We start from the raw sequence: 15,594 nt of genomic DNA, 5'->3' as shown, positions 1-15,594 counted from the left end.
TCTCTGAACTAGGCACCACCTCATACTTTCTGTTCTCTCACAGGGCAACAGTCTTCCACTGGGAATAATACAGTCCCAGACCTCACCCCTTTCAGTTTATTGCTCCACTGTTGCCTTCTCATTCAGAATAAGGGGTTGGAATTTTTTTCCCTACCCCCTTTTCTATTTTATTTTCTGCTAGGTACATATCTCTATTCACTATAACATATATAAATATTGGTGTATTTTCTGCCTACCTCTTGCCACCATTAGACTGTAAGCTCAATGAGAGCAAGTATTTTTGTCTTTGCTTTGTTGTTAGTGTTCACAGCCATATAACCAGCACCTAGAATCTGAGTTTTGGGCCCTAGAATAGGAACTCAGTAAACGTCTGTGAATTTAATAAATGAATGGCCAAGGTTTATCCCAGGAATGCTAAGATGGCTTAATATAAATAGACTGTTTCTAATGCAATTCACAGAAGTAAAGACTAAAGGAAAAAATATGACCATCATAATACACGTAGAAATCATTAAGGAAAACACAGTATCTATTCATGATGAAAACCCTTAGTAAACTAGGAATAGAAAGGAACTATGGGACTTCCCTGGTGGCGCAGTGGTTAGGAGTCTGCCTGCCAATGCAGGGGGCGTGGGTTCAAGCCCTGGTCCGGGAGGATCCCACATGCCATGGAGCAACTGGCCCCGTGCGCCACAACTACTGAGCCTGCACTCTAGAGCCCGCGAGCCACAACTGCTGAGCCCGCGTGCCACAACTGCTGAAGCCCGCGCGCCTAGAGCCCGAGCTCCGCAACAAGAGAAGCCACCACAGTGAGAAGCCCGCACACCACAGGGAAGAGTAGCCCCCGCTCGCCGCAACCAGAGAAAGCTGAGCGCAGCAACGAAGACCCAACGCAGCCAAAAATAAATAAATAAATTTATTAAAACAAAAAGAAAGGAACTATGCAGTCTACCAAACAGATTCACCAAAAGTCAACATCATCACACCCAATGATGAAATGCTAGAAGCAGTTCTTTTAAGATTAGGGAAAGAATAAAAATCATATCATTTACATTAACTGCAAATAGACTAAAAATTCTAATTAAAATGCAGAGATTGTCAGAATGGATTTTTAAAAACTCCGCCCAGTACATGCTTTTAAAATTTTACATATAAAGACACAAGTTGAGAGTAAAAGGGTAGAAAAAGGTATACCATGCAAACAATATAGTCAGCTGATTTCTGACAAAGACATTGAGTTATATCAATGGAAGAAATGACAGCCTTTTAACTAATGGTGATGGAACAACTGGGCATCCTTATAGAAAAGCAATGAACTTTGACCCCTACCTCATGCCAAATACAAAAACTAATTTGACATAATCACAGACCTAAATGTAAAAGCTAAAACTATGTAACTCCTAGAAAATAAACATAGGAAAAAAATCTCACAAGCTGGAGGTAGGCAAAGATTTCTTAAGGACACAAAAAACACTAATCATTAAAGAAAAAAATGCAGTAAACTGGATTTCATAATAATTAAGATTTTCTGTTCATCAAAAGACACAACTAAGAAAATGAAAAGTTACAGATTGGGAGAAAATATTCACATACTCACAGGCATAAATGAAAAAGGTCTTGTTTCCAGACTATATAAAAAACTATTTAAATTCAACAATAAGACAAACAACTTGATATTAGAAGACACTTGACAAAGGAACATATATGAATGACCAAAAAGCAAATGAAAAGGTACTCAACATTATTAATCAGGGAAATACAAATTAAAATGACAATGGGATACTACTTTATACCATCAGAATAGCTAAATCGAACATGACAACACTAAATGCAGACGAGAATGTGAAGCCATTAGAATTCATTTTTTTCTGGTTAGACTGTAAACTAGTACAATCACTTTGGAGAACTGTTCAATGGTTTCTCATAAAGTAAAGCCCCCGTCTACCCTATGACCCAGCAAAAATACTTACACAAAAATGTATGGCAGCTTTGGGAATTCCCTGGCAGTCCAGTGGTTAGGACTCCACGCTCTCACTGTCGAGGGCCCCGGGCTCAATCCCCGGTGGGGGAACTAAGATCCAGCAAGCCACAGAGTGTGGCCAAAAAAAAAAAAAAAAAATGTATGGAAGCTTTATTCATAACAAGCAAGCTCTAGAAACACACAAAATATCCAGCAATAGATGAATGGATAAATGGATTGTCGTATATTCATACAGTGGAAAACTACTCAGCAGGAAAAGAAGAATGGTCTATTGATATATGCAATGACATAGATGAAACATGAATCTCGCAAACGCTGTTGAAGGAAAGCAGCCAGAAACAAACAAGTACATATTGTATGACTCCATTTATACATAGTTCAAGAACTGGCAAGCTAATCATTGTTGAATGAAATCAGAACAGTGCCTGCTTTTAGGGTTGGGGAAATTGACTGGTGATGAAGCTCAACAGCCAAAGACCACCAGGGACAAAACAGGAGTCCAGCAAAGTTAGGTTTCTTAACTTGCTGAAAGAAGGGAGAGTTATCCAGGGGAACCATGAAGGGCCCCTTTGACGAGAGAAAGGAGGGAGGTTGTCTTGTTTCGCTTTGTGTAAGGTGTGGGCTCCGAATAACCTTACAAGGTGAATTTGAGTTGGACGTGCAGCACTTATTTGAACTCATGATTTGAGAAAGGGCGGGGGAGGACGCAGGGGAGAAAGAGAGAAAGAAGAGTAATAAACATCGTCCCAATTTTACAATTGAAAACATTCAGATTAAAGGATTCTACTCTGGGGGCTTCCCTGGTGGCGCAGTGGTTGAGAGTCCGCCTGCCGATGCAGGGGACACGGGTTCGTGCCCCGGTCCGGGAAGATCCCACATGCCGCGGACCGGCTGGGCCCGTGAGCCATGGCCGCTGAGCCTGCGCGTCCGGAGCCTGTGCTCCGCAACGGGAGAGGCCACAGCAGTGAGAGGCCCGCGTACCGGAAAAAAAAAAAAAAAAAAAAGGATTCTACTCTGGTGAAGAAGCTAGGATTGAATCCAGTTCTCAGGCCAAATCCAAAACTGCCACACCAGACATCCGGCTGGTTTCAGGAAAAGAGAAGGCTAAGCATCAGTCTATCTCAGAGTGGTGCTGTGTAATAAAACGTTCAGGATTTTAACGTCTAATTTACTCTGTTTGAAACAGTGGTCACAAGGGAATCGTCGAGGTCCCATATACTACCAAACCAAAAAAAAGAAAACATTTTTCCTAAGTTTCTTGTTTGTGTAATGAATAGCAAGTTAAACGCGTGCAGACTTCTCACTGGAACTCCCAATATGAATAAAAGAATGAGCTCCAATAAGTCTGCAACCTTGGTTAGTCGTTCACTGAACACACGTTTACTGAACCCGTGTGTCCGTTCCCTTGCATAGAGAACAGTTTGGGGAGGAAAAAATAACACCGGAGTTTATTTACAAAACAGGAAGCTCTCACATTGGAACAGATTTCTTAACAACGAGGATCCCAAAGAGGCAATCAAAACATTTATTGCACTGTTTTGTTGGAAACGCAGGGCACTGTCAACGGTGTGGTACATTAGGTATCCTCAAACTTTAATGTGCATCTGAATCCTGGGAAACGTGTTAAAATCTAAGTTCTGATTCAGTAGTGCTGATGTGGAGCTAAGACAATGCATTTCTAAAAAGTTCCCAGGTGATGCTGAGATTGCCAGCCGAGGGGCGACTGGGGGCGCGCGCGGGGGGCGAGTAACTCCACTTTGAGTAATCCAGAAGCTCTAAGCAACTGGAAAAAAGAAATTCAAAAACCCGTCCTTCCGAGGGAGGCGGGAGCCTGCCCGGGCAGCCGAAAAGCGAGCTAGGCTGCGCCTGGGAGCCCGCACTCCACCGCCCGCCTTACCCCAGGATCAGCAGGGCGCTCTGCAGCCGTCTCCGCACCTCCAGGAACACTCGGGCCTCCGCCGCAGCCGCCGCCATGGCGGGAACCCAGCCAGGGGCTCCGGCGACCCTGGGCACCAGGGCCGGAAAGGGGCTGCACGTGCGGCCCAAGCCGGAGCAGGAGCAGCAGCGGCGGCGGTGTGGGCGGCGCGGGCCTCCGGGACCCGGAGGTCGGCTGCCCGCCAGCCCACAGCGCCACCTGCCGGGAGAAGAGCGCGCCGCCACGAGGACTCCATCTGGGGGGCGTGGCAGTTTCAAATCCCGGCTTTGGGTCTGAGCGCGGAGAAAGATGGGCGGGCGGGGCGGGGCGGGGCGCCGAAGTGTCCTCCCACGGTGCCACCTGATGCATCTGGCTCCCTGGAAATGACCTTCAAAGTCAGACCCCCAGTGCAGTGCTTTGGGTAGCGTGGGTAGGGAGGAGACTGGACGAGAGGGAGATGCTGGAGAGGGGTCGGTATAGCCGGGCACTGTCCCCAGGAGGCCAGAGAGCCGAATTCCCCACCCCAAACACACTGTATCTTGGATTTTTTTGTTTTTGTTTTAATGAACTACGGTCGGTTTTTTGTTTTTTATGTTTTTTAATGAACGCTAGTCGGCCGTTTGGTAGCTCTGTCTGAGGAAACAAATGTCCGGGACTGACGTGGCATTGCTTCTCAATTTAGACCCAGTCGCTCCAGGATGGAAACGGTTGCAAAAATGTGAGACGTTTTCTGTTATCTATGCAGAAGAGAGTGTGGTTAAATCCAGTATCATGAAGCACAGGATCAAGCATTCCCATAACTTTTGAAAAGAGGAAGATGAGAATGACTCCATATGTACATTTCCGCTCTTCACTTTTGCAAAAGTAAAAACTGACTCAGGAAAGTTGTACTATCATTGCTACTAGAAGATGTTTTCGGAAAGTTTGACCCAGTAAAGAAAAGGATCTAATACAATGTAAGTACTTATCGTGGGAAAATATTAAAATATAAGGCCATGGTATTATTATAATGAAAATTCTTTTCAAACAAGAGGCTTTAAAAAAATAGAAACAATGATTGTTTGTATGTAGAAAATCGTATGTTTATTGATTTTCTACTTTATCATTTCAACGTCACAATTATCACACACCAAACATATTAATTTGAAGATTTTCCAAATAAATAATAAAGCCATGTCCCTAGAGATACTAGTTTAAGACAGTTTTTCTAAAATCTATATTTGGAGTTTTTAAAGTTTATTGTTTTGCCTCACAAATTCCTGTATCCATCAGAATAATTAAAAATCATGGATGGAGGTAACACAATTAAAAGAATTAAGTTGACTGCTGTTTCATCTCAATGATGATGAAGCGTGATGGTTTTGATGGAAGAAATTTTCACATATTAAGGTGTAGGGAAGTCATTCTGGCTTATACAAGGTTTAACTTGAACTTTAGGCTAACCAAAACAGCCTATTTGTGGCCTATTAAATATGCATTGAGGACTTCCCTGGCGGTCCAGTGGTTAAGACTCTGTGCTTCCACTGCAGGGGACGTGGGTTCAATCCCTGGTCTCAGAACTAAGATCCTATATGCCACCTGGCATGGCCAAAAAAAAAAAAAGCATCGTGCATCTACTTTAACCATTAAAGAAGACATGCATTAAAAAAAAATGGAGTAACTGTGGTTCAGGCATTCCAAATGGAGCCAAGGTGGTCATTGTGGACATAGTTTCAGACACATTCTTGTATTACTGAGAACTTAAATTTTCTTAACTGCATCAGACTCAAGGACGCCACCAGCCATTCTCAGAACAATATCTGCTAGCAGCTGCCAGCTGCAAACTTATAGTCTCAAGGTCTCCCCTTGTAACTACGCAACCGTTTCAGACCCCAACCAATCCTTACGTAACAGGCACCCGTACTTCTTGCCGGGTCCAATCCTAATTCTTGACAAATAATTTATGTAATTTGGGGCCTTTTGCCTTTATAAGCTGCCCCCATTTTGTAGTCCAGTGGAACACAATTCAAGTGCTTCTTCAGCCTGTGTCTCCCAGGCTATAGTCCTCAATTTGGCTTAAATAAAACTCTTTTTTCTTCCTAATATATATGATATATTTGTTTATTGATTATTTCCCTCCACAATTTCGATTCCTTATGCCTTCCACCTTTAATTCTCAAAGTTATTAAGTGCCTAAATACTGACACATTATATTGAAATATAACTTTTTTTTTTCTTTGTGGGCCACTCGTCTGGCGAGATCTTAGTTCCCCGACCAGGGATTGATTGTGGGCCACGGCAGTGGAAGCGTGCAGTCCTAACCACTGGGCCACCAGGGAACTCCCTATATACCATTCTTAACACAGCATGCTCTTCATAATTGATGTTTCATTATTTTTAAGAATTGTTATATTTCATGTATTTCACATTCGCAAAAGAAATCAACCATTTTTTTCACCCTACATTTTAGGCAAAAGGGTGCAATTCTTGTAACAACATGATTCTAGGGTTCTAGAATGAAAATATCTCCTAATGTGATAACAACTATTTGTCTCCTAACTTCACAAATCTTTTAACCTCTCTGTGCTTGGGGTTCCTTAATATTGAGGAATTAAACAATTAGTTAAACAATTTAAACAAATACTTAAATAATATTTAAAAGCTATTTTCAACTCCTAGCATCCCTTCCATCTCTCCACCCATCATGATGGGGCTGGCGCGTCCACTCCCTGCTACACCCCTTTCCAGGTCCACTCCCTCAATTGATGGTGATGGGCCGCTTCCCCGACAGTCCGCTTGAGGGCGCTGTGGCTACAGCTAGCGCCGGGAGGCAAGGAGCGGACCGGGGGCGGGGATCGAGGGCCGAGGACGTCGACGCCGGCGTGGGCGCGAGCGCGGTGCACGCCGGGAGCTGTCACTAGGCCCTCCGGCTCCTGGCCTCCGTGTCGCTGCCGCGGTTGCCAGGAGAGCGGCGCCGGCAGGGAGCGGCCGAGCCCCGGCAGGTAACAGCGTCCCCGCCCCCAGCGCGGTCGCGAGGCCGGCAGCCGGCCCCGAGCGGCCTGCTTGGCCCGGCTCGTTCCCGAGCCGCCGGGACGCCCCGCGGGTCGGCTAATAGGTTGGGGGATGTTGCTGCCCCGGCCCCGCCTGAACTCGCGAAGCCGGCCGGCCGCCCTCTGGTTTCTGTGGAGGCGGGAGCTGCGCGGGGACCGTCGGGCAGGGGCCGGGCGGCGGCGCCGCGAGGAAGGCCGGGGCCGGCGGGGCCGGAGGCGGGGCCGGGGCGTCGGGTGACCGGGCCGAGCCTCCTGCGCAGGGGCCGCGCGGTGCGCGAGGTTGGGGTGGAAGTCGCACCTGTGCGATGAGAGCGCGCGGATGCACTTCTGTGTTGGCGGAATCGAGGCTTCGTGCGGCCTCATGCATCTGGGGGGTTGGTTTAGGATTGAGGAGACACAAATGCCCGCCCTGGTTCATATTACATGCCGGGGGGGTGGAAAGGAGTGTAGAAGTTTATTAGAGGAAGTCAGATCAGTTATAAGGAAGTTGTTAACAATCATCACCTTTGATTCCCGAGACTTTTAAAGTTGCAATATAACAATAGTCGCTTTCCATTCTCGGAGGGGGAAGGGGAGTGGCGCACAACTACTTTTTTTAAAGCTAAGTAATTTGTGCTTTGATTATTCTTACACTTTCTTAGAGTTCTGTGGAGTTTGAGAAATATAAAGATTGGAAAAATCTGATTTGGAGATTGCAGTTAAAGCAATCAAAACTTTTTTTGTGATTACAAAAAAGATAGGAAACTAAGTTTTTGCCTGAGAAATAAACCCCGAACTATAGAAAGACAAAATCCTTCAATTTCGATGTTGTTGGCTGTCTTGATGTAGACATAAGGTCTCGCATTTTACTGTGGATAACATGTTAGCTTTATGTTGTAAGTAACTCTCCACCTGATAAACAACAGTGATTTTGTTGAGTTGACAGAAGTTATAACAAGAGTAAATTAAAACCAGTTGTAGTACAAATGCTTTACTTTAAAGTGATTACTTTCAGCCACCCTGAACTAAATTATTACCCAGAATTACTAAACAGTAGATCTCCAGGTGACCCTGATTATCAGGAACCCGAGACTCAAAGAATTAAAAACATCTAAGTTAATACACAAGCCTGGAAATGTAACACCATAACCAAAATGTTAAATGTAAAGTAAATGTTGTTAATTAAATGTTTGACTATATGCAGTCAAAGGAGTCCTATTTAATAGTGAAACTAGTGGAAAGAACTCTTGCCTGGGAAGGAGAGATTTCATTCCAGTCCTCTGTTCTCCTGATGACCAGGTGTGATCTCTCTAGGCCTCAGATTTGTCATCGGTTTAAGGGAATTTCATAGGCTCACATTTTTCCAAACTGTTTCCCCTGAACGCTGTTCTGAATCCATTAATACTCTTACTGCCCGAAAACAGTGTTCCATGGCAAATAATTTGGGAGCACATTGGTTTACATCAGGCTTAACTTCTGATTTACTTTTAACCGCAAGACTTCTCAAAACCTTTACTACTGTAGTAATACGCACATACGCCTCCAGGGTGTAAGCTTCCCGGGGAAGGTTATCCAAGCATTTCCTAAACTTACCTGGCCAGAGAGCACATTTTCTCATGGCCAAGCTATTAACGTCTCCTAGGGTATAATTACATAGAATACCAATTTGAAAATTACTGTAGTTGAGCTGAGTCCCCTTTCAGCTCTAAAATTCCCTACATTATATGTTTCTGTGGTGTTCAGCTTAAGCTTGGTGGACCATGAAGATCTAGTGGCAACTCACTAGACCAAAAGGCTTATATGTGCCTTAGTAGGATATTGAGGATTCACATAGGTTTCTGTGAACCTTAATGCTTTAATGTATGGTGGAAGAGTATCATCTTTTTTCTGGTCTCTTGATGCTTTTCTATAACTAATTAATTCAAGTTTGGAATTTGATTTTATGGTCAAGTTATTGATTTTATTAAGAATGGCATTATAAAGTTCCAAAAGTAAAGACTTGTTGATAATTGCATTGTTGTTTTACAGTGATTCCACTTTCTCGTCATGAATTCTTAACCTATGAAATGTGATAAAAGCCACTTGAAATGTACTTAATAACTAAATAATTTTAAGAGCTTAGATCATTGAAAAGAGTTAAAGGTTAGGGGCTTCCCTGGTGGCACAGTGGTTGAGAGTCCGCCTACCGATGCAGGGGACATGGGTTCGTGCCCCGGTCCGGGAAGATCCCACATGCCGCGGAGCGGCTGGGCCCGTGAGCCATGGCCGCTGAGCCTGCGCGTCCGGAGCCTGTGCTCCGCAGCGGGAGAGGCCACAACAGTGAGAGCCCCGCGTACCGGGGGAAAAAAAAAAAAGAGTTAAAGGTTAAAACGTAAATATTAAGGCAGTTATTTGTAAACTGCTTACAAACAAGGTCTGTGTTGAATACAATCTCAAATCATTTTGCTAAATTCCGTCAGGTGTCAGTAGCACACAACCTGTGTGGCTACTTCTGTTTATTCTTTGTTACTTTGTTAGGGGTGAGTCTGTTAATGTGCTCCTTTGAGGGGGTGGGGAACAGTACATTTAATCATAATAGGTAAGCCTTAATTCAGGTAAGTTCTGTCCCTGAAATGAAACTATTAAGTAGAAGTATGGAGCTGCGATTTTTGTGTAATAGCTAACAGCTTTTGTTGAAAATTTATTATATGAAAATAAGTACTTTTTTTTTTTGCGGTACGCGGGCCTCTCACTGTTGTGGCCTCTCCCGCTGCGGAGCACAGGCTCGGGACGTGCAGGCTCAGCGGCCATGGCTCACGGGCCCAGCCGCTCCGCGGCATGTGGGATCTTCCCGGACCGGGGCACGAACCCGTGTCCCCTGCATCGGCAGGCGGACTCTCAGCCACTGCGCCACCAGGGTAGCCCCTATGTGTACATTATATACACAGCCATGTACCCACCACCACAGTCAAGATTTAGAACATGTCACACACCACTCAGGCCTGTATTGTTATGCTTTTGTTCTCTTTGAATGTTCTCCCTGTCTCTGCATGTCTAAATCATACCTGTTAAGTTCTAGCTTAAATGCCACCTTGTCTGTGAATCCTTTAATTACCTCATTTTGAAGTTATTACCTTCTTTTCTGACTTTCCTGTTTACATTTCTTTGAACACTTTTTTTGTCCTTCATGATGGCAAAACCAACGGCATGCTCGTAGTAGGCAGTTATATTTGTTGACCAAATAGAAAGTGTAGTATTTCTCAAACTTGACTAAGTCATTCTTGTATCATCTTCAGAATTTTGGCCATATCTGCATACTTCCTGTATACTTACTTTCTTCATATTTATCAATGTAATTATTAACATAATTTTAAAGGAAACTTGAAGTAACCACCATAAATAAAAAGCAGGTATCTGAGATTTCCTGATGTAGTCAGAGGAATTGAAAGAGGATGAAGGGAGAAGAACTTCCTCGCTTGATTCAGTGACACTTAGCCCTGTCCTTGGGCCCCATAAAATCTTCTCCCATCTGATTGGTGGTCAAAATTTGGGAGATACTGGCTTAATCAGGGCCTGAGAATTCCTTAGAATTTTATCTGTGAAAGAACTTGGAAATAAAGCCTCAATTGCAAATTAAAAGGTGTACTGAGTTTCATCTTTGTATTGCATTTTTAAAGTTAAATAGGATCATTATTGAATCGTAAGTGTCTATTTTCTTCAAAAATGTTTTTAATATTAGTAATTACTTTTACAAATAAAACATCTTTTTGTTATTATGGTACATTAGCTTTAAGATAAACGTTTGACTGTAGAGAAATAAACCTAAATTTAAAACCAGTTAAAGCCTTTGATATGACAAAGTGATGACTGTTGATTCAGGAGTGATGAAATGTTAATATGTTTATCTGGCAAAGCTCCTATAAGAGTAGATGACGTAGTAAACGTCAGAGTCTGATGATCTCCTCTACCTCTTCCTCTCATCAGTTCTCAAGTTTGAGCTGCATATTTTTACTTCCATCTTGCAGAAGACATTTCTAGGCTTTTTTCTTCTGAGGTAATGAAAAATTCTCCTCTCTTAATGGAGTTTTATATGAACAGGAAAGAAAATAAATTCCCTACTCTTGTTCTATAAAATATACTTTGTATCTCAACTTGCTGACGTTATTTACTGGTATATATCTATATTATGCACTTAGTGTTTAAATTGCCATTGTTTCGTGTTTATGAACAAAGAGTTTAGGTAAATAGACCATTTAGTTTGGTGCTACCCTTTTCCAAAAACTACTTTACCTGAGTGGTAATACTAGGTAATCTAAAGTTCTGGGATGCACCCTCAATTTGGAAATAAGACAACAGCCCTTTGGATGAATAGTTTTTATTTCAAAAAAAAACCTTCACCCAAGCAAGTAGTTTCTTTCCTGTGTCTGTACTATAAAATAAAGCAGCATTATAGAAGCAGTGCAAATAAATTCATATCATTTAAAAGTGACAGCAGACTGTAATCCAAAAAACTATAAAAGCATAACAGGCTTAGTCCTTTGCATTATACATATAAATAGCCCTACATTTCCAGTTGCTTTTGCTTGTGCTGTTATTTTATGAAAAAATACAGTAAAGTATCAGCCACCCGACACCCTTAGTATATGCGTTATTGTGATCAATCAAATTTTCCAGATAGCTGGAATTTTTTATATTATATACCATAAATGCCATCCCATTCTGTAGTTATACTTTTTGCTTATCTTCAACATGATGAAGAGTCATCACTTGGCGCAGTGGCTTCTCATATACACTTACATGTCTTACAGTGTGTCTCAATTCTTTTTGCATTTCTAATTGTTTTTTTATTGAATATTGATGTACCATATTCTATAAGTTACAGGTGTACAATATAGTGATTCACAATTTTAAGTTATACTCCACTTATAGTCATTATAAGATATTGGCTGTAGTCCCCGTGTTGTACAATATATCCTTGTATATTGTTCCATACATAATAGTTTGTCCCTCTTAATCCCCTACCCCTGTTGTCCCTCCCCCTACCCTCTCCCCACTGGTAACCTCTAGTTTGTTCTCTGTATCTGTGAGTCTGCTTCTTTTTTGTCATATTCACTAGTTTGTTGTACTTTTTAGATTCCACATATAAGTGATATCATACAGTATTTGTCTTTCCCTGACTTATTTCACGTAGCATAATGCCCTCCAGGTCCATTCATGTTGCTGCAAATTGCAAAATTTCATTCTCTTTTTATGACTGAGTATTCCATTGTGTTCCATACATGTACCACATCTTCTTTAACCATTCATCGGTTGATGAACACTTAGGTTGCTTTCATATCTTGGCAATTATAAATAATGCTGTTCTGAACATTGGGGTACATGTATCTTTTCCAGTTAGTGGGGTTTTTCCTCAAATATATACCCAGGAGTGGAATTGCTGGATCATATTTTTATAATATTGCTGGGTCTATTTTTAGTTTTTTGAGAAACCTCCATACTGTTTTTCATAGTGGCTGCACCAATTTACACTCCCACCAACAGTGTAAAAGTGTTCTCTTTTCTCCACATCCTCACCAATATTTGTTATTTGTGTTCTTCTTTTTTTTGGCTGCATTGGGTCTTCGTTGCTGCATGTGGGCTTTCTCTAGTTTTGGTGAGTGTGGGCTGCTCTTCGTTGCGGTGTGCGGGCTTCTCACTGCAGTAGCTTCTCTTGTTGCAGAGCACGGGCTCTAGGCACGCGGGCTTCAGTAGTTGTGGCTCATGGGCTCTAGAGTGAAGGCTCAGTAGTTGTGGCACACGGGCTTAGTTGCTCCACAGCATGTGGGATCTTCCTGGACCAGTGCTCGAACCCGTGTCCCCTGCATTGGCAGGTGGATTCTTAACCACTGCGCCACCAGGGAAGCCCCTATTTGTGTTCTTTTTGGTGATAGCCATTCTGACAGGTGTGAGGTGATATCTCATTGTGGTTTTGATTTGCATTTCCCTGATGATTAGCAATGGTGAGCATCTTTTCATGTTCCTGTTGGCCATCTGCATTTCTTCTTTGGAAAAATGTGTGTTTAGTTCTTCTGCCCATTTTTAAATCAGGTTGTTGCTTTTTTTGATGTTGAGCTGTATGAGCTGTTTATATACGTTGGATATTAACCTCTTATCAGTCATAACATTTGCAAATATTTTCTCCCATTCAGTAGATTGTCTTTTTGTTTTGTGGATGATTTCCTTTGCTGTGCAAAAGCTTTTAAGTTTGATTAGGTCCCGTTTGTTTATTTTTACTTTTATTTCCTTTGCTTTAGAGACAGATCCAAAAAAAATATTGGTACGATTTATGTCAAAGAGTGTTCTGCCTATGTTTTCCTCTAGGAGTTTTATAGTGTCTGGCCTTACATTTAGGTCTTTAATCCATTTTGAGTTTATTTTGTATATGGTGTTAGAGAATGTTCTAATTTCATTCTTTTACATGTAGCGGTCCAGTTTTCCCAGCACCACTTATTGAAGAGACCATCTTTTCTCCAGTGTACATTCTTGCCTCCTTTTTCATCAAATAACTGACCATAGGTGCATAGGTTTATTTCTGGGTGCTCTATTCTGTTCCATTGATCTATTTGTTTTTTCTACCATAGCATACTGTTTTGATGACTGTAGCTTTGTAGTATAGTCTGAAGTCAGGGAGTCTGATTCCTCCAGCGCGGTTTTTCTTTTTTCTTTTTTTTTTTTTTTTTTCCGGTACGCGGGCCTCTCACTGCTGTGGCCTCTCCCGTTGCGGAGCACAGGCTCCGGACGCGCAGGCCCAGCGGCCATGGCCCACGGGCCCAGCCGCTCCGCGGCATATGGGATCCTCCCGGACCGGGGCACGAACCCACATCCCCTGCATCGGCAGGCGGACTCTCAACCACTGCGCCACCAGGGAGGCCCCCGTTTTTCTTTCTCAAGATTGTTTTGGCTATTTGGGGTCTTTTGTGTTTCCATAAAAATTTTAAAATTGTCCTAGTTCTGTAAAAAAATGCCATTGGTATTTTGATAGGGATTGCATTGAATCTGTAGACTGCCTTGGGTAGTATGATCAATTTAACAACATTAACAATGTTGATGTTAAACGATTGTAAAGTTTCCTTGACAGAGGTTTTTCTCCTGAGGAAAAAATGAAAATATGGTACTTGCTTTAAAGTTGTCTGTCATTTTCAAAGAAGAATAAATATTTAAATGACTTCCATACTGTATACCACCAGTTTCATAGGTGTTACACCAGTTAATCAGGATTTCACCCTTGAGCCTGAATGAGGGGTTCCAGCAGAATTACTTATCTTTTTTTTTTAATGGCAACTGGCATTTTATTGGAAGGCTGTCTTCAAAACTCTTTGCTCCAAGCCTACCTGATTCTATAATTTGAAGCTGCCAATTTTACGTGATCTGTTAACTACTTTTTAAATTACGGCTTTTAAGTTATAATAGAGGTGTGGTTTAAAAAGGAATATATTATTTGAGAATAAACTTTTTAGTTTTCTTTTGCTTCGTAACATTATCTCAAAATGTAATGACTTGAAACAACAATATAAATCTCAGGAGGGATTGGGGAGCCATTTGTCTCTGAGCTTCTGGCTTGAGATTTTGTGAGGTTGCAGTCATCTCGAGATTTAATTGGGATTGGAGAACCCCCTCTCCAAGTGTCTCACTCACCTACTGGGAAGTTCTTTCTGTTTGTTGAAGGGAGGTCTCAGTTCCTCCCACAGGGGCCTCCCCACAGGGCTGCTTGAATGTCCTTTTGGCATAAAGGCTAGCTTGCCCCAGAATAAGAGATCCAAGAGACATCAGGGTGGAAACCACAATGTCTTTTATGGCCTGGTTTTCACTTCGGCAGTATTCTGTTTATTGTTCACATAGGCCAGCAGTAATTTCAGGAGGAGACTACACAAGAGCTTGAGGATCATCAGAGGCCATCTTGAAAGCTAGCTACCACATCTTGTAAAGCTAGTATTTGAACACGTCACTAAGTAATAAGCAGTACATATTTACTCAAAATGCAGTTTATACACAGCTTATGCTTTTAGAAAGGATATTCAAAGATTAACTTACCATGCCACTTGAAGATTACTGAACAAAGCAAGTACTTTATCAACAAAATTCTTAGTCTCCATGGTTCTTTGGGAATGATGGGATGACTGGGTTCAGATGTAACACTGAAGATACAGGTTTTATTCATTTTGATTTTCTTCTTATGAGACGAGGGAGGGGAAAAAACAATGCCACATATTACACAGCTGCTATTTGATTTTCTTTAGGGATACTATTCATTCATATACCTTTAAAAACTTAAACTTATTTAATACCAGAAATAAATCATGTGATTTTAAAAGTATTCAAAAAAGTATGCAGTGAAAAGGCTCCGTCTCCCTGGCCCCCATCCACCCAAGTTCCCACCTGGCCTCCAGGAAGTAATCAGCTTTACTATTGTCTTGTGTGTTCTTTCAGAGCTATATCATATGTATGCTGATTATATGAATATATAGTCCCCCCTTTTTATATTAATGGTAGCATTCTGTAAACAGTATTCTGCACCTTGATTTTTTTACCTCATATGTCTTAGGAACATTTTCTAAATCAATTAGACTTGATTCTTTTTACCACTGGAGTATATTCGATTGTCATTCAGTTTTTAATATTTATTGGTTATTTACTGTAGGTCAAGCACTGCTAGGAGCTGGGGATGTGAAAGC

At 42.0% G+C, this 15,594-nt stretch overlaps 1 protein-coding gene across 3 annotated transcripts in view; it reads right to left on the bottom strand.

Moving 5' to 3' along the window:
• Positions 1-3,955, bottom strand: part of UBE3D (ubiquitin protein ligase E3D) — a gene marked incomplete at both ends in the record, with an annotated part of 157,610 nt that extends 153,655 nt beyond the window's left edge. For all 3 annotated transcript variants that reach the window (XM_079716121.1, XM_079716119.1, XM_079716120.1), the window contains one exon: positions 3,879-3,955. In XM_079716121.1, the coding sequence (XP_079572247.1) occupies positions 3,879-3,955 (77 nt within the window). The remainder of the gene's footprint in view (positions 1-3,878) is intronic.
• Between the last annotated feature and the right edge of the window lie 11,639 nt (positions 3,956-15,594).

The sequence above is a fragment of the Hyperoodon ampullatus genome (genome assembly GCF_949752795.1).
Source record: "Hyperoodon ampullatus genome assembly, chromosome: 12".
Lineage (NCBI taxonomy): Eukaryota > Metazoa > Chordata > Mammalia > Artiodactyla > Ziphiidae > Hyperoodon > Hyperoodon ampullatus.
Note: the sequence above shows the minus strand (reverse complement) of the source record. Positions and strands in the feature narration are given on the sequence as shown.